At 41.1% G+C, this 25,943-nt stretch overlaps 1 protein-coding gene across 1 annotated transcript; it reads right to left on the bottom strand.

The window, feature by feature from the left end:
• Positions 1 to 367: 367 nt before the first annotated feature.
• Positions 368 to 25,835, bottom strand: LOC119915067 (coxsackievirus and adenovirus receptor homolog). Its single transcript, XM_038734642.1, has 4 exons — positions 22,907 to 25,835; positions 22,047 to 22,169; positions 20,250 to 20,391; positions 368 to 766 (listed from the first exon to the last, which is right to left on the bottom strand). The coding sequence occupies exons 1-4, from the start codon at positions 23,067 to 23,069 to the stop codon at positions 550 to 552; spliced, it is 645 nt and encodes a 214-aa protein (XP_038590570.1). The 5' UTR covers positions 23,070 to 25,835; the 3' UTR covers positions 368 to 549.
• Between the last annotated feature and the right edge of the window lie 108 nt (positions 25,836 to 25,943).

Consider the following 25,943-nt stretch of genomic DNA (forward strand, 5'->3'; position numbering starts at 1 on the left):
GGTTCCACTTCAGCATTCCAGAAAACCATTTATTTCAGTGTGTAGTTAAAAATGAAAATTAGAGCTTATAGAATAAAGTCTTTTTCATTATGTTTTTTAAAAATATTTATACATTACATGTATGTTGATTTTAAGATGATAATGATACATTATCTAGTAATGAAATAAGAAAAGTTCTTATCGGACTAAGATTATCTTAAAGGTTCAGTGTCAGATATTTAGGAGGATCTAGTGACAGAAATGCAAAATATTATATACAGATCTATGTTTTCAGTGGTGTATAAAGACCTTATATAATATACATAATGTTTTTATTACCTTAGAATGTGCCATTTCGATCTACATGCCGCAACAAACTTACACACTGAACCTCTAAAGCAATTAACATGAACAATGTTATAAAATCATCACACTGCACAGCTTTGAATAGACTCTGTGCCAGACTCCTGCTGCCCCAAATATTCAGTGTCCCAAGTGTCTTGAAGCTTCTATTCAAACATTACAATAAGATCTAAAGGCATCTCAGTTCAGCTCTGTTGTTGTTGATCGTCAGACTGCGTATCCGAACTTGCTGTCATATTCAACTGCTGTGTATTTGACCGGTGTGGGTCCGTGGCTGTTGCTGGAGGGAGTGTGATTGCATCCTTCATAGAAAGAGCTCACTTCTGTTCCGCCCACCTGATAGTAAGTATCCTGTGGGTGCTGACTGGTGCTCCGGCTCGTATAGCGACAGACCAGGTGGCTGTCAGGAGGCAGCGCGTCCTCCCTGTTGGATATCACAGCAGACCAGAGCGAGAAAAGTAAAAGGATTTTACTATCAATGATGTTATTTCAGTTCAGTAATTTGTATTCAGGGAATTAGTGTTTGATGTATTTCATGGTGAAATGGCTTAAAAGGCAATTTTAGAAGTTGAGTTCATGGACTGAGCTTTCATAGTATGAAATCAGAACTATAAAACTTATTTATGCCACTTTGGGTGTCATGTACACAGGATTGTCAGTGAAATTTTCTCAATCTGTGCAAATTATTTTGGTTCATTTTTTGGTATTCCCAAGGTGAAGACTCAAAGGTATTTCATATACAGGAGAGAGAAGCAGCAAATCCTCACATTTTAAAAGCTTTAACCTCCAAATGTTTGGTATTTTGGTCTTGAAACAGGACTTTAAAGATTAGCTTATAATCAGACTTGTTGATTAACGATTAACCTTTAAATTGATTAACACTAATAGCTTTAACACGTCTTACTTTCCCTGTTCGCTCATGAAGCTCCAGTTATTTCTGATAGATAGGCCTAACTGAGAACCCGGTTGCTTTGGCTGCCTTCTGTGTGCCTGTATCCATATTTACCACAGTGGATGTACAGTATTTACTAAGCTAAATAATGCTGCCCTGTAGGTGAAGAGCATAAATCTTTGTTGTCTTTGCCTATTTGGAGGCTCTTCCCAAGAGCGCCTACTCTCACTGAGACCCCGCTTTCACTTCTTCTCTTCTACTGAAGGATAAAATGCACTGTTTTCATCCAGCAAACACTGACAAGAAGCATCCAGGACAATCTTCCCTCGTCAACATCGCTGCCAATATTCAAGCTTAGAAACTGCTTTGCATTCTGTATTTATGTAACTTTGCAGTACCAGCGGGGATCTGCGCCTCTGTCAAAGAAAACACCCGCACATCTGATCGACTTTGGCATTTTTCTGCTCCTGTGGAGGCCAAGGGCTCAGATTTTTGCTGTAAAGGGAATAAATTTGCTTTTGTTACACTGATATGGGAAATAACGTGCCTCAAGTCTTTGTGGATGTGATTCTTGGTGTGTGTGTGTGTGTGTGTGTGTGTGTGTGTGTGTGTGTGTGTTACCATGCAACAAGACAGGTTATTTGTGAACAAGAATGTGTACAAATCAAATACAGTAAATTAAATTAAACCATCTAGGCAACTACGTTTTAGGGTATTTCCACAGTTTTGTTCTGCCAGTGAAGTTTTACATACCATTGTTCTGAAAACAATTAACATGCAAAGATAATTCACTGCAAGTCTTTTTAATGGCTGTGGCTTCATGCTGAATGTTGTTGTATTTTACTATTTATTCATTTGCATCCTGATCGGGCACTAGGACCTTGAAGGAGGCTGCTTTCCATCGCTGCTCTTACCACACTGACACAGGAATGGTGAAGGAAGATTGATGCAATGGAGTGAGTGATACAGAGTGAAACTGTAAGTTGTTGTTAATGACTACTTAGTTACTTCTTTAACTTTACCTCTTAATTACTAGTTTATTTGAGGTAAAGGAGAGGGGATATTTTAGTTGGCTATGGAAAACACTAGCTAGCCTGAATGCCATTAATATAATTATTAATTATAATTATTAATTAATTAATATATCTCTATAGTATTTCAAAACAATATCAGTCCACATCGAATGTTGTTGTCAGTTAAAACAAAATTTCATGATGTCGGCCAGGTATCTGAAGATATTTTAGGAGAGAGATTGAAGTCAGTTGCGGTCTGCAGGTCTGAGGAACTGTGGGGTGTTTTGTTTTCTTCTAGCAGGCATTTGTTGGCAGGTCTAGGCACCAAGGCATAGCCTAAACTTAATTATTTAATTTATACCATATTTACTATATTGTGAGCAACTGCATTCATTTGCTGTAATAATTTAAATAAATATGTATGCTGCCTAAATGTAGGCTAGGCACATACCCACTGATATACGCACATGAAAATATAATAAAATGAAAGCAATCTTACATGCATGCATACATAGTAATCATTACTCCAAATATTTTATCAGGTTAAATTCAGACAGTAGCCACTTTAAACAGGATCCTTATCAACAGCTTACATAATGCGCACTAACTCAGTCCTCATAAAAGTCTCTTAAGACTGGAGCCAATCTACTGTTCCGTTAGGGTCTGAGCTGCTTGTACCTGATGCTGGCTGCATATCAAGGGTGTCACTTTGTGCTGAGAAGGGGTGGAGACATGTCCCCAGCGTCCCCAGTGTAAATGACACCTATGCTGTACATCTATGGTTATGCAAGTAGGCCACTGGCCGAAGCTACTTGTATTTCACCTGTGTCTGTGGGACCTGCTAAAGAGGTCTGTACTGGGTCTGTGCTGATGATCCAGCATCTACTGACAAACTTCAGCATAGTGCCTGTAATTTATAGATAACAATACTTGCTAGATAATAATGTTGTCAGCTTTATCAGGGCCACTATTTTAATACATTTTCAAATGTAAAATACTATATAATAATAATACTACAGACTTGATTGAATACGTGATGTTTATTATTTACTGAGAGATGTGCATCTATGTTGCCCAGTCTGCCCAGCTAATCATCATTTTAATTAGTCAATATGAATCCACAGTTTTCCACAGGGACATGCACAGACATTTTGGTGGGAAGGGGCTCAAGTGCACTTCTCATAATCTTTTTTTTTTTAAAACAAAACATTAAATACATTAACACAACTCTAACTTCCTTCCAATTTATTTTAATTCCCTCACACTCAAGCAATTATTCAATACTTATCCTCAACATTTTTACTTTTCTACAAAATAATCAGTTCACACAGAGACCACGGTCTTCTTCAGTATTCAGGTTTATCACAGGAGCAGGCAACAGCAAAGGATGTGCATGTTTTCTATGCTACTAGTATATATTTAGAATAAATTAATGCACCAAGGAGAGGGACATAGTTTCATTAATAATTTGTTTATTTTTTACAAGGCAATAAATCATTTTAATTCTTTTGGTGTTATTGGAATACATAACTTAAACTTAAACATAACTTAAAAATCAAGAAAAATCTTCACACTAACCTGTGGCATTGGGCTGCAGGCATAATTAAAATAAAAGTAAAATACTTTTACTTTTTTTTCACAACCAAGATGCCAAATGAGTAAAGATAACCTTCAGCTTCACACAGCCAAGCAGAAGAATACTGAATTGCCTGAATACATTAATGTATTGATCAAATACATTATTAGGGATCCAAGCAGCGGAGCTGCTGGAGCCCTATTGGTTTTGTTCTGATTATTCTTCTTTCTTTCTTTCTTCTACTTTTTCTCCGTTAAAAGTGTTTGGGTAGAAAACTCACCAAATTTGGCACGTAGGTTGCAAATTCCACCCACAACTCAGGCCCTCATAGACCTCATGGTGGCGCTATAACAATCAACTTTGCGTTTTTGCAATTATCTCGAAAACGGCTTTGTTTAGAGTCAAACTTCTTTGAGTATTTTAATCTCTGGATTCATCTGCATCTTTGCTCAAATCGTCTTCTCCAAAAATGTCAAATTATACAACTTTTTATCACTTTTCTCTAGTTTTGCCAATCGACCTGAAACTTTGGCAGGATCATCTATGGACATCGCTGATCAAAAGTAATCAAAAGAATTTTGATACGTCAATTTGTTTTGTTTTTTTTCATAAATTTTTATTTTTGTGTCTATACAATTTTACATAAATGCCCGTAAATTAAAATTGGCTTAAGCTATTGTAACCAAACTTGACATGTCTGCTCAGATGCTCGGCCCGAGCTTCGCTGGGCAGTCCTGGGATATTCTTCCATTAGGTGGCACTACACTTGCAAAAAGTCTATACCTCGTAATTCGCTGGATGGATTCGTACGAAATTCGGTTTGTACAATCTTGGGTCACTACTCAGCTGATGTATAAAATGTGAAAATGATTGCGCAAAGTGGGCGTGGCTTATTACAAGAAATGTAAATTTCTTGACATTTCTCAAGAAAATCATCCGTACATCCTAGAGAGCTTAAATTTATTCACCACATCCACTGATATGTGAGTAACGTTTGCCTCATTGCAACCTATGGTCAATTCAGAAGTCAGTCACTCTATACTTTACACTTATACACAGAATATGCTAAATCAATTAACATCTACATCTCCACAAGACTTTCTTCAAACGCTACCAAACTCGACAGAGTCGTTCTCCAGATGGCCAATATCAAGTGTTTCAAAGGGTTTTCAGATCGGTCAAACGCTGAGTCTGCAGTGATATTCAGTATTGTAGTGGGACAACCGTGTGGATTTGTGCATTTTATGTCAAATAAATTTGGAGCTACTCCAAATTCCCCTTTTCCTCTCCCAGAGAGGAGCAGGGGGGTTAAAGATCAACTTCAACAGACTGCTAAAGAGACCCCAACGGAAGGGGGGTGGAAAGTTGCTTTCTCTAAGTGCTATCCCTGACCATAAAACTGGTTAGCAATTATTAACTAACTGATCACTAGTAATAATTGTATAATTATTAAAAGCTACCTAGAGGTCCGGAGACTCTAAGATTATAACAACTCCGGTGGTGCCCCGAAACGAGGAATAATTTTTTGATTTTATGAATATTAAAATTCATAATTGGGTATTAACTCTCATAAATTTATTAAAATTCATAACTAATTTAGCCATGCTACAGTATCTTGCTGTAACTTGTACAGTATGCACAACATTTTCTTTTTAACTCAATTTTGGATAAAATGCCACCAAAATAATTCACAACACACCCAAAATCAGAATTTTCTCACCTACATCTTGACTGTTGTTTTAAGTTTGAACTGACAAAACTATCCGGCTCTGGCACATGTGACATCACTACCTCAATTTGTGAGAAGGTGTGTGGAAACTAACCAGTACCTCAGTCAATAAGTCAGCTACTCTGAAGGTCCAGGGTTCAAATCCCCAGGTGACCGAGTCAGACTTGCTGACAATCGGGTTGTTCATATCATGGTGAATCTAAGGTCTTTATTTCATTTGTATCCTGTGACACTTTCTTCTTATTTTTCTTTGCTAAAAATAGCTTATGCAGCTTAAACTTTAAATCTTGCAAACACAAAATGTAGCAGGTGGGTTGAACCCAGTAGTCAGGTACATATAATGACACTCTCTGATCTCAAGGTGATGCTTTAAAAATCAAGTTTGCATTTCCCCAGTTATTTCAAAGTCCAAATTCTTTCATCACTTTAATCTCTGAAGTCACCAGTGTCTGTTCTCCTCTGAAAATGTCAAATGTTGCGTTTTTCGCGACTGGCTTGGATCTCGATCATTGCCGCTCGCGGCTATATTTATTGTTGCTATTATATTACACTTACCACACACACAATAACTGATGGTGACAAGGACTTAGTTTCACATTTGAGGAAGGGCTGTCTGTATCATGTAAAGATCTATCAGAATTCAACAGACTAATAGAATGGGTAGATATTAGATGAGGAGCATACAATCCAAACTATGAAAGTACTGTTCAAAAGAGGACACTTTCTTCATGGAGTGGTCAATTATGAGACTTTGGTCTATTTTGCTTTCATGTCTTCTTTTACTCTAATGGAAATAAAACTTCAAGGACATACATTTAGATGGTGTTTGTTTTAAGCCTACTACCCTACGTCTGTTTGCATCTATAGATTTCTTCTAAATTAACCAAAACAAGCTAATCTGGATATTTAGACACAGAACACTTAAGAGGAAAAGACTCTTGATGTAAGTCATTAACTGGGGAAGTTCTGTCGTGATATGGTTAAGTTATTTTGTTTGTCAAATATGTGCAAATTAGCACATTTTAATTAGTTAACGCCTAATTTGCATATCAATGTGGCGATTGTGATGACATTATTAGACACAAATGTTAGGCCTTACTGTATTCCCCTGTAGTCCATTAAGTACAGTACATTAGCTTGTATGGCCATGAGATATTGCCTTAGCTAAACCTCAGCTAACTTATTAGCTCAGCTCATGAGTCATGCATGTTAGCAAGTATAAGCCTATATTTGCCTTTTGTCTTTTGTTAAATTAGCAGTAAATTCGAGGCACTGGTAGTTTAGATTTTTGTTCATCACCACTCACGTCCACACAAGCCAGACACTGGAAGGGGCTGCTGAAGTCCCTTTTTATGGCTATGTGTGCACATGCCTGGCTTTCCATCTTGCATTAGTACAGAGTTGTATCTAAACTTGACTGAGAGACAAATAATTACTGTGTTGTTTTAAAATGATAAGTTGCTATGAGGAGTGCCATCACACCTGTGTCTTGTCTGGACAGACTGGTCCCACTTATGTTGCTGCTAGAATGCGCAAGTTTAATTTCACGCAGACGCGATGCGGTTTACAAACACCGTGGCCGGTTGGCAGTAATCAAACGTAATAAAAAGTTGTAATTCACTGTAAAATTGTTCAGACACAAAGTCTGGCAAGCAACCAAAACACAGACAGAGCGCAATGCACTTCCCAGCTGGGTTAGCAAGACAGACAGACAGACAGACAGATTCACTGCAGCTAAGACAACTTACTGTTATCTGCTGACACTCGCTTTCACTTTTGACTCGTTTCTTTTGCGACATTTCACAATGGTAGCAACGGGCCTTTTCTCTTTAACCAGTAGTTTTATTTTGAAAGCGTAAACGGACGTTGCGTTTTTATTATTGCTAACTTGACAGGATGTTGCAGATCTTTTGTTGACTGTGGAGCTCTACACGTCCAAAAACGATGCCAAGGTGTCTTGACCTTGTTACTGGGGTACAGAGCATGAATACTGGGGCACGTGTCCCAGTAAAAAGGGTCCTGAGATGCCTATGGTCTGGCCTATGTTAAGTTCCCCCATGCAGATTTGATGTGTCCAAAAGCTAACATTACAGTAACTTTTGTTCAGATGTGAAATGGAAGAAGAGAACATGTCTGTCACTTGGTAACATTGCTGTTTCACTGGTTGTTGACATAAGTGTAGTTCTAATACAGTAACAAAAGATGCTAAAAGGCAAAGATTTTGCAAGCGCAAGTTATGCATACCCTGGTAGCTAAGCCCTCCCAGTTTTTCAATCCTAGAGATGCCCCTGCTAAGAAATGTTTTGGAAAGAAGTACATTTTAAACAGTTTCTTCAGGAACAACTGTAAAAAACTCAGTGCCCATGTGGTTTCTGCTGAGATAATTACTTCTTTAAGCCTGCAATATAACAAATATTTGATGTTCATTACTTTTTTAAATGTGCTATATAATGGTTATTTTATATGATTTACTTATTTAAACCTGCTACACGATTCATATTTTAATACATTTTAAAATAATTATATGTAATTTGAAAGTTGAAGCTCATAATCACAAACAGATACTCACAGATACAGTAATTATAGTTTATATACCAGTCTCTGTAGTTCCCCCTCAGCCCTACGGAGCTTTATAGCTTCTTCGAGCTCATTGTTTTGTTTGTTTTACGAATCTCTTTGGTGTGAAGAACATCTGACGGATGTAAAAGACGCTCCAGTGACGGTAAATAAAAGAGTGCTGTGTTGATTGCTCTCTAAGATTAAAGGTGTATCAATCTCTCAATTTGCACATTTACATGTGTTGTTTTTATATTTCATGTTCGCCTGTAAGGACCCTGCTAAGAATTGACTTAAAAGTAAAAACATTCTTGGCTCAAAGCTGTGCTCAAAAGTTATTTATCAAGCATCTCAGTCCTAATTTTAAGTGAAGTGTAGGACTAAATCTTAAGTGTCAGTCGAGCTGATTCACGACACTTTGCTGAGCCGCAAGGCAAGGACCAATTACTGAATAGATTTCCTTATCTAAGAATATTCTCAGATAAATTCACACTGAATGTGAAATTCCTAGGATGAGTTTACATTCAACAGACATTTGACAATTAAGAGTTTTTAAGAGAATACATTATGTACATAGGCTACGTACACATTGTAAATGAAAAATAAAAAAGTTGATCTTTATCAGAATCAGAATGAGAAGGGGGCTTTATTGCCAAGTAGTGTTTTACACATACAAGGAATTTGCTGTGGTGATAAGGTGCTACACGTAGACAAACAGTCAACATAAATAAATGTGGAAAATGGAATATGGAATTGAAGAACAATGTTGCAGATATATACCGTACATGGGCATTATTCTGGGTCTGTGCCGTGCAGAAGTAACGCAACGTAAGATAATATTGTGTACATATAAATATATAAACTGACAACATAAAAATATACAGCAACAAAGATCAACAATCAACAACAAATATGTGCGACGCGCCAGGTCTGAGCCCGACACGAGATGAAATGGTATTTATATGTGCAGAGACATTTGTATCATTTGCAAGGGGGGAGTGTCAGTGGGGGACCCGGGCCTTGTTAATGAGGCTAGCTGCAGACGGGAAGAAGCTGTTTTTGTGGTGAGAGGTTTTGGTTTCTGATGGACCACAGCCTCCTGCCAGAGGGGAGAGTCTGAAACAGTTTGTGTCCGGGGTGGGAGGAGTCAGCTGCAATCTTTACTGCTCACCTCAGAGACCTCGAGGCGTACAAGTCCAGAAGAGAAGGAAGATTGCAGCTAATCACCTTCTCTGCAGAGCGAATGAGGCGCTGCAGCCTGCCCTTGTCCCTGGCAGTGGCAGCAGCGTACCAGACGGTGATGGAGGAGGTGAGGATGGACTCAATGATGGCGGTGTAGAAGTGCACCATCATTGTCTTTGGCAGGCTGAACTACTTCAGCTGCCGCAGGAAGTACATCCTCTGCTGGGCCTTCTTGGTGAGGGAGGTGAGGTTCAGTTCCCACTTGAGGTCCTGGTAGATGATGGTGCCCAGGAAGCGGAAGGAGTCCACAGTGGTGACGGGGGAGTCACACAGGATGATAGGGGAGGGTGGGGCTGCTCTTTCTGAAGTCCACGACCATCTCCACTGTCTTCTGAGTGTTGAGCTCCAGACTGTTCTGGCTGCACCAGGTCAGCAGATGGTTGATCTCCCACCTGTAGGCAGACTCATCCCCACCAGAGATGAGCCCCGATGAGGGTGGCGTCATCCGCAAACTTCAGGAGCTTGACAAACTGGTGACTGGAGGTGCAGCTGTTGGTGTACAGGGAGAAGAGAAGGGAGGAAAGAACGCAGCCTTGAGGGGAACCGGTGCTGATAGTCCTGGAGTCAGAGACATGTTTTCCCAGCTTCACGTGCTGCTTCCTGTCTGTCAGGAAGTCTGTGATACACCTGCAGGTGGAGTCAGGCACGCTCAGCTAGTAGAGCTTGTCCTGCAGCAGGGCCAGGATGATGGTGTTGAAAGCAGAGCTGAAATCCACAAACAGGATCCTGGCGTAGGTTCCAGGTGCTGGAGGATGTAGTGAAGGGCGATGTTTACTGCATCATCTATAGACCTGTTGGCTCTGTAGACAAACTGCAGGGGGTCCAGGAGTGGGTCTGTGATGGATTTTAGGTGGGACAACACAAGGCGTTCAAAGGACTTCATAACCACAGAGGTCAGGGCGACGGGTCTGTAGTCGTTTAGTCCAGTGGTCCTTGGTTTCTTGGGGACAGGGATGATGGTGGAGGCTTTGAAGCAGGCTGGCACATGGCATGTCTTTCAGTGAGGTGTTAAAAATGTCTGAACACCGGAGACAGCTGATCAGCAGTGGATCATCAGTGCTTCAGGGTGGATGGGGAGACAGAGTCCTGCCAAGCTGCTTTGCGGGGTTTCTGCCTCCTGAAGAGACCGTTGACTTCCCTCTCTGTGATGGAGAGAGGAGGGGAGGGGGTGGAGCTGGCCAGCTCTGAGGAGGGGGGCGAAGAAGTGGTGGACTGAGGCTGAAGCTGAGCGGAGGAGTCACGGGGGATGGTGTCCGATTGACTCTCAAAGCGGCAGTAGAACTGGTTCAGCTCATTTGCAAGGCAAGAATCGTTTATGAAGTGGGGGACTTTGGTTTTATAGTTTGTGATCTGTCTGAACCCCCTCCAGACAGAAATGACGTCGTTTGCAGAGAACTTTTTCTTTAGTCTCTCTGAGTACAGTCATTTAGCTTCTCGCACCTCCTTGCTAAACCTGTACTTTAACGCCCTGCACCCGGCCCAGAGCTTTAGTTTTTGCCTGTAAGCAGGGATCAGATGGACCATCACGTGATCAGAGTGTTCCAGTGGAGCGCGTGTGATGGCGTGATAGGCACTGCTAACTGTGGTGTGGTGCCACAGAACAGAAGATGAATAAAAGTCTAAAAGTTTTTCCCCACCAGAAGCTGAAGTTCATCCAGTTTGTTGCACAGTGAGCGCATGTTGGAGAGAAATATTGCTGGTGGCGGTGTGCGGAGTCCCCGGCGGCGAAGACGCACAAGCGACCCGGCTCTTTTCCCTCTCCTGCGGCGCTTCGCAGTGTGAACGACACCGAGAGAGCCCTTCACCAAAATGTCCAATAATTCCACTGATGATGCAAGAAAAGTGGGAATTAAATCCACTGGAGTTGTTCCCCTGATGTTCATGAGCTCCTCCCTGGTGAAAGAGCACCGGGAATCACAGCCGAAAACTGAATTAACACACAAAAACAAAACAAAACAAAGCACACCTAACACCGAGGCAGCTATACTGAGCGCCATCTTGGATACCGCTCTTCATAAGCGCCATCAATTGCACTTACTGCTCCTGGGAAGCCAGCTATTTGCATGAATTTTGTTGGCTTCTGTCGGATTACGGGGCAAATAAACATAGCGTTATCACAACCTTAAACTCGCTGACAAAGATTATGATTGCGCTGTCCGACCCCGTCTAATTAAGTGCGTATCGTCAAATAATTCAGAAACATTCTTCCTCCTCCTATATTCGCGCATGTCTCCACAGCGCCATCACAAGCCCCAACTGGCAACTCCTAACCACTTGAGAGACCTCTGGAGCTGCCTTAAATAACTGGGAGAGTAAGAGTGATTCTTTGATAACTTGCTTGTATACTTAAGTTAGGTAAGTAGGAGTAAATTTCAAGAACTCTCAGAACTTTTCCTTCACTGTATTTATTTATTTATTTAGATGCAGCGGATACAGTACTTGAAAAGATTTGAAACTCATGCATGACTCATCTCTGAACTTACCACCCCCCCCCAACACACACACACACACACACACACACACACACACACTCTGCAGTGTTTGCTTTACACCTTGAACACTCTAGTAACTGACGGATGTGAGAGGAACTATTGTTGTCATGGCTCAAATAATTGCGGCTTTGCCATCCTACTATGAGCTTTTCACTACAATGCCATGTTGATGTGAAGAGAGTTGAACTCCTGTATGTCACAGATATGGAGAAGCTCGTATCAGGATTATGGCTTGAAGTGCTTATCTGTCTCTTGTACACAACACTGTCCTCCCACACTGACACTGCTCCCATTTAAACATCTAATTTGAAAGCATGTGGGCTGTTTTCAACTGCATATAACCATAACCATAACTCCATGTTTGAGGGGAAGACACTGTTTATTTGCAATGGAAGAAATTCCACTCAGAGATGTCAGGATGGGAGGTCAGCAGCAGAACATCTGCCCTGGAGGAGCTCTGCGTTCTGCATCCTGCTCACTGATTAACGTAGAAGAGGCTGAACCAGGAGCTTCTGTTTGAGAAAACCTGCCCTTTACAACTAATTACACTGTTTGGTCTATTTCAGTGAGGAGCGAGAGCTCAATTAAAATAATACTATCAGCTCGAAAATGTGCAAATTAGATACCTGTGGATTGTGGAGTTATATGTCTACCATTTGAAAAATTGATAATATTCTTCAAAATGATTTGTAGCAAAGAAAGGTATAATGTGCCACTTGAAATTGTTCATCCCATTTCTTATCTTGTGTCATTTACCTACCATGATAGCTCATTTGACCTACCAGTAATTGTTCCAGAACTATAAAATCAGAAGATTTTTTATTTTAATAGACTATTAGCTTCAGCAGCCACATCAAGGCAGTAACTATCATCATTTATTATCTAAAGCAAATAGCAACAAATAGATATTATTATTGCAACGGTCTCTTGTTTGGTCTTCTCAAAAAGACAATTAAACAACTGCAGTGCATTCAGAACAAGGAAAGCAGATCAGAAATCAGTTAACAGCCAAAATGGGTTTCTGATAAGCTTGACGAATTAGAATGTAGTAGGTCCCTTAGAACTTCAGGAAGCAGACCACTTACTACCTTAAGTATGAAATAAACATGTCGAAGCTGTATTTCATTACTGCATGCAGATGGAACCAGAAGAAGAAGAAAAAAAGCTTATCTGTGCCCAAAATCTAGCCTCTTTCAGATCTAAATGAACAACTACGGCCATGCTAGCAGCTCTGTGAGGCTGTACAAGAGTGCTTGGAGCTAAACAATAACGTCAGCTAATGTAAGCATTTTACATTATGTGCAGATGTTTAGCAGGCAATGTTTTCTGTTTTCACACTTCAGCATGTTAGTTTAACATTTGCTCAGTTGTCTGGGGACCACGGACATCTGCACTAAATTTCGTGGCAATCCCTTCAATACGCTTTGATTTGCTGTGCAAAGGTAACTTATTCCAATATACTACAGAAAAAGTCTCTAGTACCCATGATGGTGACCTCTGCATGTAGCTTCAGTCTGATGAGTATGAGTATCCCTAACCCCTCTAAATTCATAAAATGCGACATCTCCTACAGTGTTAATGACACGCGAAAAGCTGAAAATGCATAGACATGACTCAAAATGTTGAAAGAACAACATCCCAGCCAGCCTGGACCTTCACCAGTTTGCTTCCAGAACCAACACCTACTTCAGAATGCTGTGAATTTCAGCTCAGCATTCAAAACAATCTCCCCCATGAAACTGATCAGCAGACTTAAAACTCTGGACTTTAGTACCACTCTCTGCAACTCAATACTGGACAGACCCCAGACAGTTCAGATTGGCGGTCACATCTTCTCCACTCTAGTGCTCAGCCCCCACCTGTTCATGCTATACACCCAGGACTGCAACAACCTACATGGAGGGAACTTTGTTGTGAAGTTTGTGGAAGTCACCACCGTCATCGGCTGGATTTCAAACAATGATGAGACTTCATATCGGGAGGAAATTGATAATCTTGCAGAGTGGTGCACAGCGGACAACCTACTGCTCAACGTCAGAAAAACCAAGGAGCTGATTGTTGATTTCAGGAAAAAGGAGATAAAGACACACACTCCTGTCTACATCAGTGGAGCAGATGTGGAGCAGGTGAACAGTTTCAGGTTCCTGGGAATCAGCATCACAGAGAACCTGACATGCTTCACGCTGGTGAAGAAAGCTCAGAAACGACTTTATTTCTTTAGGAAGCTTAAGAAGGCCAAAATTCCCATGCCATGTTCTTTTCAGCTTTTACAGTGGAACAATAGAAAGCATCCTGGCTGGAAACATCACAAACTGGCATGGGATGTCCACGGCCCAGGACCAGAGGGCTCTGCAGCTGGTGATTAAAACTGCTTAGAAGATCATTGGTACCCATGAGGTGCCTACACAGAGCCCAAAGGACACTAAAGGACAGTACCTACCCCAGCCAAAGCCTGTTCACCCTGCTGCCTTCTGGGAAGAGATACAGAAGTATCTGCTGTCGCACCACCAGACTACAGAGCAGCTTCTTCCCCCAGGCTCAGCACTGCACCATGCAAAATAGCTAATTTCTATGTATCATTTTACAATTGTTGTATACATCATTTGCTTCATAACATAAAGGGAACTACAAACTGCATCTCATCTTACAAACCTGTTGTGAACAAACAGGATTTGTGCATTTTATATCAAATAAAATCTCTCCCTGAGAGAAAGAAAAGGAGGGGGTTTGAGATATCAACCCTCAACAGACAGCTGAAGCGACCAAAGGAGGAGGTGAAAGGTTTGCTTCCCGTAAGTGCTGTTTCTTTGGCAGTTCGATCATAAAACTTACCACCTCTGGTGCAGCAACCAGATAAGGCTCGGTATCTGACTGTTAAAATGACAAAGAAACACTAACCAGAGAATAACTTTCTCCTGAACATCAGAACTCTTTTGGAAAGAGGGCAGGAAACCCTAAACTGCCCCCCCACACGCGTAACCATGGCAATTGACCTTCCTCTTTGTTTAATTACCTCACATCAAAGTAAAATATTCTCCTCATCACAGCCAGGCGTGAGAAACTCCAGACACCAGAGGAGGACAGCCCTGAACTCCTTTGTGTAAACAAAGAGTACTGTCTCCTCAAAACTCAAAGTATTACCTTGTTTAATTAAATAATCCTTAAGTTACTTAACTAGGTCTCTCCACTCCATTTGAGTAGTTATGTTACCATGTTGTTGATATTTGTTGTTGAAAAGAATCTAAATAAGTTAATTTTAGTGTTTTAATTTTCAACAAGGATCACTGACATTTCTCCTTTTATGTTGTAACCAATGCTTTGCTCCCCACACTTTCTGACACTTCCTTTAGAAAGGATATGATAAAGAAATGTCATCCTATACTCGATTAATTTTCCAGCGCAAATTTATTTTAAATCACTAAATTTCCCAGCTCTGTAGCAAAGGGTTGTTTAAAGAATAATCAAAGTTAATATCTACTCCTCACGTAACCAGAGCTCCCCCAAGTGGACAGGAATAAGTATTACATGCCATCGTTCTGAAATGCCGTTTAAATGTCACTCTGTATTTACCTGTTCATAATCTGATGCCATTCGTGTATCTTGCTTATATTCTCTAAGTAAGAACGTGTAACAACCAATATTATCCAGGAAGCTAGTTAAGTTCCTCTCATCTGATGTGATTCCTAGGAAATGCTAACCTTAAGGTTGAACTACTGACAATTGTTTTCCTTTTTATCAAATGCTTAAAACTAAGAACGGTACAACCGTTTGACAATTAAGGTTTAATTGTGGGAAGATATTTGATTACAATATGCGCAAATAGATTTTTAAATAGACATATTAAAAAGTTAAGACAGTCTCTCAGGAAACCGGAAACAAAGCCCTCCCTCAGGGGAACAAAGGACTGCCCCTCTGGGAACCACGCCACAACAAACACAAGCAGTGACACACGCTCTTGTTCGTCTCTCTTCGTTTTTGTTCTCTCTCTTCTCTTGTCCTCTTGACCTGCACTTCGGCACGCACTCAGCGAGCTAACTTACACTGCTCCCAGTCACGTGTGCCCGCCAGCAGTAACAAAGGACATCCAAAAAGGACAGCCTAATTGCCAGACCAAGGACGGTCAACACTGGAGTATTTTCCTTCATTCAGACACGGAGAACCCCCGGAAAATTCCCTAGCAGAAAGCCAGGAATCGGGCAGCTAGCGTGGGGACCTGTGCAACAGGCCAAGGCAGGCCAACAAACCACAGTAAGGCAAACCAAAGCATTCTGTGATCAGTGATGTCCATTAGTCTATTAATCCATTATCTTTAATCCTTAAAACTCCTAGACAAATTTAACAGAGTTAGTATCATGTAACTACTTTCATTAGTTCTCTTCCGCCCTATGAATCAAATTCTACCAACAATAGAACCCCACATTCTCATTGTTTAGCCATTGTTTATTTCTTTGATGTATATTTAACCGCATTTATATCCACCTTTTGTTATTTAATAAATTTCACCGTAATCACAGGAATTGTGTGTGTGTATTGTCTACCTCCAAGTCCCTGTCACAAGAATTTACCCCTTCGATATGAGACTGACTGATTTAAGATAATTGAGCGATTATTAACTAACTGTTCACTAGTGAATAATTGTATAATTATCAAAACGCTACCCAGAGGTCCGGAGAGTCTGGGTGAATTAAATCTCCGGTGGTGCCCCACAAAACGACAGCTTTGTGAATTAATATTCTCTGAATATTAAAATTCATAATTTTGTATTAATTCTCATAAGTTTATTAAGATCATAAGTAGACATGCTACAACCCTGTTGTAATATGAATTTACCTTGTACCTTGTGTTTCCATGGAGTCTAACGTTAGCTAGCGTACTTGTTATTCAAGAATGTTACTGACATCAGGGCTCTGACCGTTTAACATTACTAGTGTTACCAGTTTGCAGGCAAAGATAAGTTGAGCTCAGCTAGTGCCAAAATGGTTCAATTTTCATTATGCCTAAATAAGATTAGCCAGACTAATGATGTCATAACCACAACAAAATTAAACTATTTGCTTTTGGATTTGTTTTGGAACACAAGACTAATTTACAAGACAACAGTCTAGACATTTAACCTGGCTAAAATGGAGCTACATTTACATACAGTATTCTGGTTTAAAGGGGTTCCAAACAAATGGATGTCATGAAAGGAGTCAAATGCCAAAAATTTTTAACATTTTATTTATGTTTGTGCAATGGCAATAACAATAATATTGCAAAAATGTAATTATGTTTGCCCATGCCCTTCCAAAAAAATTTAATTTAAATGATTAAATGTACTATGTCCAGTGTGTTTCCTAATTGTTTGCACTGAATAGACATTCAGTTATCACCAGGAAGGTTGTCTTCAGATCAGAAGATACTGTATGTAATAAACAAACTGCAGACGGGTAGAAGCTGTTTTTGTGGTGAGAGGTTTTGGTCCTGATGGACAGCAGCCTCTTGCCAGAGGGGAGAGTCACTTTGTGACCGGGATGGGAGGCGTCAACTGCAATCTTTCCTGCTCTCCTCAGAGTCCTGGAGGCGTACAGGTACTGAAGAGAAGGAAGATTGCCGCTAATCACCTTCTCTGCCCAGCAAATGATACACAGCAGCCTGCCCTTCCCTGGCAGTGGCAGCAGCGTACCAGATGGTGATGGAGGAGGTGAGGATGGACTCAATGATGGGGGTGTAGAAGTGCACTATCATTGTCTTTGGTAGGCTGAACTTCTTCAGCTGCCACATGAAGTACATCCTCTGCTGGGCCTTCTTGGTGAGGGAGGTGAGGTTCAGTTCCCACTTGAGGTCCTGGTAGATGCTGGTGCCCAGGAAGCGGAAGGAGTCCACAGTGGTGATGGGGGAGTCACACAGGATGATGGGGGAGGGTGGGGCTGTGCTCTTCCTGAAGTCCACGACCATCTCCACTGTCTTCAGAGCCTTGAGCTCCTGACTGCTCTGGCTGCACCAGGTCAGCAGATGGTCAGTCTGATGAGCCCACTGAGGGTGGTGTCGTCCGCAAACTTCAGGAGCTTGACAGACGAGGAGGTGCAGCTGTTGGTGTACAGGGAGAAGAGAAGGGAGGAAAGAACGTACCCTCGAGGGGAACTGGTGCTGATAGTCCTGGATCTGGGTCTGTGATCCACCTGCAGGTGGAGTCAGGCATGTTCAGCTGGGAGAGCTTGTCCTGCAGCAGGGCCAGGATGATGGTGTTGAAAGCAGAGCGCATCTGTCCACAAACATGATCCTGGCGTAGGCTCCTGGGGAGTCCAGGCGCTGGAGGATGTAGTGAAGGGCGATGTTTACTGCATCATCTACAAACCCGTTGGCTCTGTAGGCGAACTGCAGGGGGTCCAGGAGTGGGTCTGTAATGGATTTAAGGTGGGACAACGCAAGGCGCTTAAAAGACTTGATTACCGGCGACGGGTCTGTAGTCGTTTAGTCCAGTGGTCCTTGGTTTCTTGGGGACAGGGATGATGGTGGAGGCTTTGAAGCAGGCTGGCACATGGCATGACTCCAGTGAGGTGTTAAAAATGTCTGTGAACACCGGAGACAGCTGATCAGCACAGTGCTTCAAGGTGGATGGGGAGACAGAGTCCGGCCCAGCTGCTTTGCGGGGTTTCTGCCTCCTGAACAGTCTGTTGACGTCCCTCTCTAGGATGGTAAGAGAGGGGCAGAAGGTGGGGGATGAGATGGTGGACTGTGGCCGGTCAGTGGTGTGACGGGGGATGGTGTCAGGTCTGTCCCATTGTCTTTCAAACCGACAGTAAAACTGGTACACTCGTTGGCAAGGCGTGAGTCGTTGGTAGTATGGAGTGGGGGGATTCAGGTTTGTAGCTGGTGATCTGTCTGAATCCTTTCCAGACAGAAGCAGAGTCATTCCTTCAGAACTGGTGTTGCAGTCGCTCTGTGTACAGCTGTTTAGCATCTCGCACCGCCTTGCTAAACCTGTACTTTGACTCCTTAAACCTGGCCCGGTCTCCACTCCTAAACGCCTCTTCCTTTTCCAACCTCAGCTGTCTGAGCTTAGCTGTGAACCAGGGTTTGTCATTGTTATAACTCACCCTGGTGCGTGTTGGAATGCAGCTGTCTTCACGGGAGCTGATGTAGGACGTCACAGTCTCTGTAAACTCATCCAGATTGTTGGTAGCAGTCCTAAAAAACATCCCAGTTAGTGCAGTCCAAGCATGCCTGAAGATCCTCTACAGCTTCACTGGTCCATTTCTTTGATGTCCTCACTACAGGTCTGTAAGCAGGATTCAGGTGGACCATGACGTGATCAGAGTGTCCCAGTGGAGCGTGTGTGACGGCGTGATAGGCATATAAACTGTCTGTATTTGGGGAGTTCTTGGCAGAGATTTCCTTTGTTAAAGTCACCGAGAACAATAACAAGGGAGTCTTTGTCTGCTCCACACACAGTATCTGGTCGGCCAGCATGCGCTGTGCGTCGTGCACGTTGGTGTGCGGCAGAATGTAAGCACCAACCAGAATGAATGAAGCAAACTCACGGGGGGAGTAAAACGGTTTACAGTTTATGATTAAAAATTCCAGATTAGGAGAACAGTGCTGCTGAATAACTGTCACGTTGGTACACCAGCCATTGTTAATATAAAAACGGATACCTCCACCTTTTGTTTTGAGTTCTGTGTCACAATCCACTCTGTAGAGTTGGAAGCCAGCCAGCTGCAGCGCAGAGTTCGGTATTGATCCACACAGCCACGTCTCCGTGAAGCACAGAACAGAAGATGTTTTTCCCCACCAGTAGCTGAAGTTCGTACAGTTTGTTGCACAGTGAGCGCACATTGGAGAGAACTATTGCCGGTGGCTGTGTGCGGCAATGTTTTGAAGTCATAAACTCTGAAATGTCACTTTTCAACGTCACTCCAAGATTTAATAAACTGTATATTGATGCTGCAAGTCTAAGAGAAGTTACACCTACAATCTCAAAGAGTCTTCAAGAGAACATTATTGTCTCTGTCTGTATTTGTTTCTTTCTTGGTTTTAATGCAAGTCTGGGATTTTTTTTCTATTTTTATCTGAATGGCTTTGATATGTGCTGTTTTATATCCTGTAATACAACATTATAATTGCCTCTCTGTCTTTTAAGTTTATGTTGTTCTCCTTTTTTAAGTTTTCCATTGTTAGGCCAAAAACATCTTATTATTACTAATTTATGTAGATATAAAACCCGTGCAAGTGCACACCAACATGTTTTAAGCCGACATAATTACTCAACACTAACAGAGGCAGAAGTTTCTTTCTCATGGGACATTTTAGTGATAAGACAGAGTGTGGATTTCTTCCCACTTCCCACCAGCTCAGTTATCTAACCATCAAGCTCCCAACACCTTTAATTGTGCCTTGCTGTCTGAGCTGCAGTGCCGTACAGTACCTGATCTCATTGGAGAAATCTTTCCCACAGCGATGTATGTGGCTCAGTTTCCAGTACAGAAGCACTATGAAGACCAGCAGGATGAAGATGAGGAGCAAAGAACCCACAATGGTGCCGCCTATCACTGCTGCTCTGTTTGGAGCTGTAAAATCAGTAGGAATAACAGAATAGAACAAAGTGTATAAAAAAAGTCATTATACTTTAATAATTATATTGTCTAGTGTAGCGGTTCCTGGCTTTTTTGGCTTGTGACCCTTTAAAGTTAAATCATGTCCTCTCACAATGCCTCATATCACTGTCCAATGAAAATGGACAATGGAAAATAGATGAAAATGGATTATTTCCAAAATGAAATCATTTTCATGAATTTCATGAAATATTTTTAATGAGTAGTTCAACATTTTAGGCTTATCTGCTTTCTTGCCGAGAGTTAGATGAGAGGATCAGTGCCACACTCATCTGCTAAATATGAAGCTACCTTAAGTTTAGTACAAAAAATGAAAACAAGGAAATATCTGGCTCTGTCCAGAGCTAATAACGTTTGCCAACTAGTACCTCTAAAGCTAACTAATGAACACATTATATCTGGTTCACCGCGAAGACAACGGATGCGCATATTTCCCATATATATTCCCATATATTTTAAGTGTCTATTCCTTTAAGGCGTTGTGACAGTGCATCTTTTCAGTAATTCTATGGCCTTAAATTTGCCCTAAATATATGAGAATTGTCTAAACCCATACCCATGGTGGAATAAAAAGTGATATTCTCTTCTCACAGTGTTGCATTAAAATATTTTTAAATGCCCAAACAAGTAAAATAATCCAATATATCACAAAAAAAATGAAACATTGGAAAAAAGTAATGTGAATTCTGTACAGCAATCTTGATGTAATTTGATATATATCTTGTAAATCATCTTGGAGTCTAAGGGTGGGAACCTCTGGGCTGGGACAGCGCCCCGCATTTGAAGTGATTCCCTGCCTAAAGCGAGAAATCTGAGCACTAAGACCGGAAGTTATGGACTCAGCAATATGTAATATGTCAGGCCTGCTCCACAGATCATGAGGCACACAAAGGAAAACTCTTTTTTATGGATCCCCAGAATGGAGAGGCCTTGTTTGAGTCTAAACCCACAGGTGATTTATTCCATAATGGTATGCTGAATCATTGACTGTACTCCCTACTGGTGCACTTACAGTCACCAGATTGATTCCCTGTGAGACAGCTCTGGTATTCCTCTACTTCCTGTCTTGTTCAGAGCTGTTCAGAGGTATTACTGTACATCGACTGCCCTCAGGACATTCAGGACATTTTACATTCCCTCTATTTTCACACTTTGCCAACTAAACAAGACTGATGAGGTGCTTTTAATAAGTCTAACTATTTTCTGTTGCTGCCTTTTCCTTGTTTCATCTATACTTCATAAAGCTAAAGGGGCCTGTTGATAAACAAACCAGCAGAGCCATTTCAGTATTACTCATTTGTGACTGAGCAAGACAGTGATAAAGAGCAGATTTGTCTTCTGTCAATAGAGCGATTTTTTTTGCCATTGACTATGGCCTTCTCCTGTCATCATTAGACAGCATAAGGATAAGGATAACACACTGATGTTTCCACACACATATCCACGCAGCACCTTGGTTAAAACACTATGTGTGAGAGGTGAAGCAGTGGGGAGACTGCAGCATAACTACAAAGAGAGAAGAAGATGATGTCTAGGTCTTTCATGATCGCGTGGGTGTGGGTCACACGTGATGTATGTTGCACATTCTGTGTGAGCGTGTGTTCCTTTACGTTTGTTTGCTTTCAGGTTGATCCTGCAGTGTTCGGCTCCAACAGCGTTGTTCACCTCACAAAGATAGAATCCTGCAAGGCTCTTCGAGTGGTTGCTGATTTTCACCTCCCCAGTCACACTGACTGAGAGAACACACACACACACACACGTGCACAGCCGCAAACAGACATTAACACATGTACTGTACATATACTTTACATATACTGTATATACATACAAGGGGCTACAATGAAAATATATCACATAGGGATGATAAGAGGTTTCTGTACAAGTAGATAAGTTAAAGTGACACATTCCAAAGGCTCATGGTTTGTGGTTTGTATAAATTATGCTTTTAAATTGTGAAGATTTTCTAGGAGAAGAAGATCTGCTCAAACAGATTTTCTGTCTGCATGCAGCCAAAATGTGTTGTGTCTCCGGCTGCAAGACGACACTGATAAGTGCAGTTTACTGTATACGGTGTCAAAAACATTTCAGGAAATATTTTGCATTGAAAAGAGTGAAATGGAAATGGGGAGAAAATGCAAATGATCTGCTGATTATGCACAAGAGTCCCTCTAAGTAAGTAGAATGTGAGTGTTGTGTTCTCAAATCATTATTTCAGGTATTCACCTAGATTGCCTATCACTGTCATACAATTTCACAATTCTGAATAAAATGCCTGATAAATGCCTAAATAGAAATAAGCATGTACTGTTCATTCAACAAGAAAAAGGGTTTTCACTGAATTTTGCTCACACAGAATTAGATCCTAAAGTAACACCTTTTCCCAACCCCCACCCCAACACACACACATACACGCACGCGATGTGTCTTTGATGTGTAGTAGCATTATGACGTCAGCAGAGGTCACACTTACTCTGTGTGGCTGCAGCAGGGATGGGGCCTGCACTTTCTCTCCTCCATGTGTATTTTAAGGGAGGGGAACCTTTTGCAGACTTGCAGTGCAGAGACACAGCCTCTCCGATCAGCTCCCCTCCCTCCACCCAGCATTTAGGCACAGACGGCCTCGCTGAAATCATGCAACAAACGGATAATTTCACGCTGCCATTTCCATTCCACTTCTTGAAAAACTGTACGGCTTTATAGTTTCAGGATGAAATTGCAGGAACCATTTTGATTCTGGCTTTAATAACACATATTCACAACATATAGATGGGTTATACCAACAACATGATGCATTTTACCACTGAAAAATCCAATAAAATGTATGAGTTGCAAAAAAACATGCCTTCATTACACATTTAAAATCTATATTCAAATATAGATTTATATTGTGTAATAAAGGCTTGATGAGTTAAAGATGAGAAAGCAGACACGTGGAGTACTGGGCTGTTTTAAAAAGGTGAAAAATTGGTTGCAATTAAGGTGAGATCGATTATGTTAGACATGAAGGGTCATTTAAAACCACAACATTTCTGTCAATTAAGAGTGTTCTTTTTCTGCTTACATAATAAAAGCAGGAATCCTATACCCATCCATTCATTTCTGCAGTTTCTAAACAACTTTTCCTTCTCCGGATCATACAAAGAACCTGAACTATAAAATGACCTGTTGGTTCTCAGGACTGCCTGTGTTGCTTGTAACAGCTTTAGGCTGTCTACTGATATGTGAGACGTTGCTTCGGATATCAGCTGGTTTTCATTAGGGGGGAGTTGATTTCATCTAATGCTGCTTTTGTTTTTACCGATTTGTGTGAAAGAGAAGACCTTAAAAGTAAATCAGTTTCTTCTGTGAAATGATTTGCTGAAAACGCTCCAAACTCTCTATGCTTTAAACACTTGGACATTTGAATGGTGCTTGGAGATGATGGTGGAAGGACCCAGGCTGAGCTAAATGTAGGTTTACTGGTTTCAGTGTCAATGTTGCACTAAGTTGGCGAGATTTGGCTGTTCAGGTCACTTAAAAGCAAACATATCTATAATATTAAGGTAAATTTTACATTACTTTAGTCACAGTGAAGGTAGGGTAAGCGATTCTGGAAAAATCCAGTTCCATTGCAAATACCATGATACAGAACAACGACACAGCAAGTATGACAGCTAGGTTGTGGGTTGCTACAGTTGCAGCTGAGAAGCTAACATGCAGAGAGGATGAGGCGGTTTCACAGAGCCAGCACACCAGCTACAGAGAGCGATACTCACAACTCTCCTGCTACCATACCTAACAACAGCATGTCTTGGAAAACCAGAAACTAATCTGAAAGTCCGTAGGCAAGTCATTTAATGTTACCTGACGGACAAATCATGGCTGGAATAGTGTTGAGCCAGGGCTGTGTACAAACACCAGGTTTTTTTCAGCTCACACACAGAAAGGACAGCCAGCAGAATGTGAGGAGATAGTCACTGAATTTGACATAAAGACGTGTATTGGTTTAGAATCGCATATCCACCTTTAAATGAGTAATCAACTGTGTCCACCTAATCCAACAAGAAAAGGTTGACGGCTTAAAACAAATCTGGTTTTATGTGCTCAGTACGGAATAATTTCTTTAGCTAACTGCAGTGTGTAATTAAGTTCAGTCTAGTCTTATGAAGAAATAATATAAATAATATAATATAATAATATTATAATATTTGTCCTGAATTTAGGGAGTACTTTCTTCTTTACCAGAACAAAACAATGAAAGCCATTATTATCTTTGTTCTCACTGACATCCGTTTATTAACAAAACTAGGCTCCACTAATTAAGATGTAGTAACAAATTATATTTACTCTCCTCACTGTAACAAAATTACTATTATGACTCATGGGTGCATGCTGGATCTACTGAACCTGCTCATGCTGGATTCTCTAGCTGTGACTTCTACATTTTCTGAGGAAATTCTACATTCAGTGAGGTGTCTGAGGTCTTTCTGCTGTTTTTGATAAATCTCTGACAAAGTGGTCACTGGTGAGCGCTCGTTCAGCTCAAAAGTTTTCGCTGTAAAGCTCAGTGGGAGAAGAGAGGTTGGACTGGTCGTGTTATGTATAGTGTGAATAAACTTAACAAGCAGAGAAGTTGCTACCAGAGCAGATTGAGGAGTACAATAACAAACTCAATGATAGATGTAACCCTCTCTCCAGAGGAGAACATCAACAACCACAGTGTTGCCTAGCAACGTAGTTTTATGTGTGTGTGTGGTGTGCTCGCTATGCGGAGCAGTGTATGCAGGTTGTCTCATTGCTTTAATGTGTGTGTTTGTGGGCTGTAGCTGCTGTCGAGTTGATATGGTCTGTACTTCTCTGTGTTGTCTGACAAACATTATTTTTCTCAAAATGTTCACTGCTTCAGCACCTCTTTTCACCCTCTCTGTGAACATTCCATTTTAGCTTCTGCCCCCTTCCATTAAAGCCCCCCTCCAGTGTATTTTGACATTTCTATGATATTTTATATTTTTCTGAGTCACTTCCTTACAATGTTGATTATCCACATAGTTCGCCAAATATTTTTTGACAAATAGCTTACTTTTGTGCTCAAAGTTGCAAAAGTTGCTTAGTTGTTAAAATGGGGTAGTGACGTATGACTATAGTAATTCCATAAGTCAAACATAATTCTCCAAGTTTGCGCAGGCGCACCGTCATGCCTCGTTAAAAAACTGTCACGCCATCACGCCTCGTTAAGTCAGAGCATCAAACTGATAAACATGGTTGTGAGCTAGCTACTGTAACCAAATTATCATGTAATTACTAAGAACTTACAGTAGGTGTGTCTCTTTGTGTCTGATTGTTGGTTTGTCTTTCTAGTTTAGTTAGCTAAGTTAAGTAAGTTGTAGTTAGCCAGGTGTAGTTAGCTAGCATAGTTATTGCAGAAAGTTAGCTAACAGAGGATCTTCATTTTATTTTTTAGTTTCCTCCTCTTGGTTTAGTGTGCTGTTCATTTTCATTTTGGCATTTGTGCGTGTTGGAGGACAGAT

This window comes from Micropterus salmoides, unplaced genomic scaffold, assembly GCF_014851395.1.
Source record: "Micropterus salmoides isolate LMB-PRFRI ecotype aquatic unplaced genomic scaffold, ASM1485139v1 Ms_hic_scaffold_20, whole genome shotgun sequence".
Taxonomy (NCBI): Eukaryota; Metazoa; Chordata; class Actinopteri; order Centrarchiformes; family Centrarchidae; genus Micropterus; species Micropterus salmoides.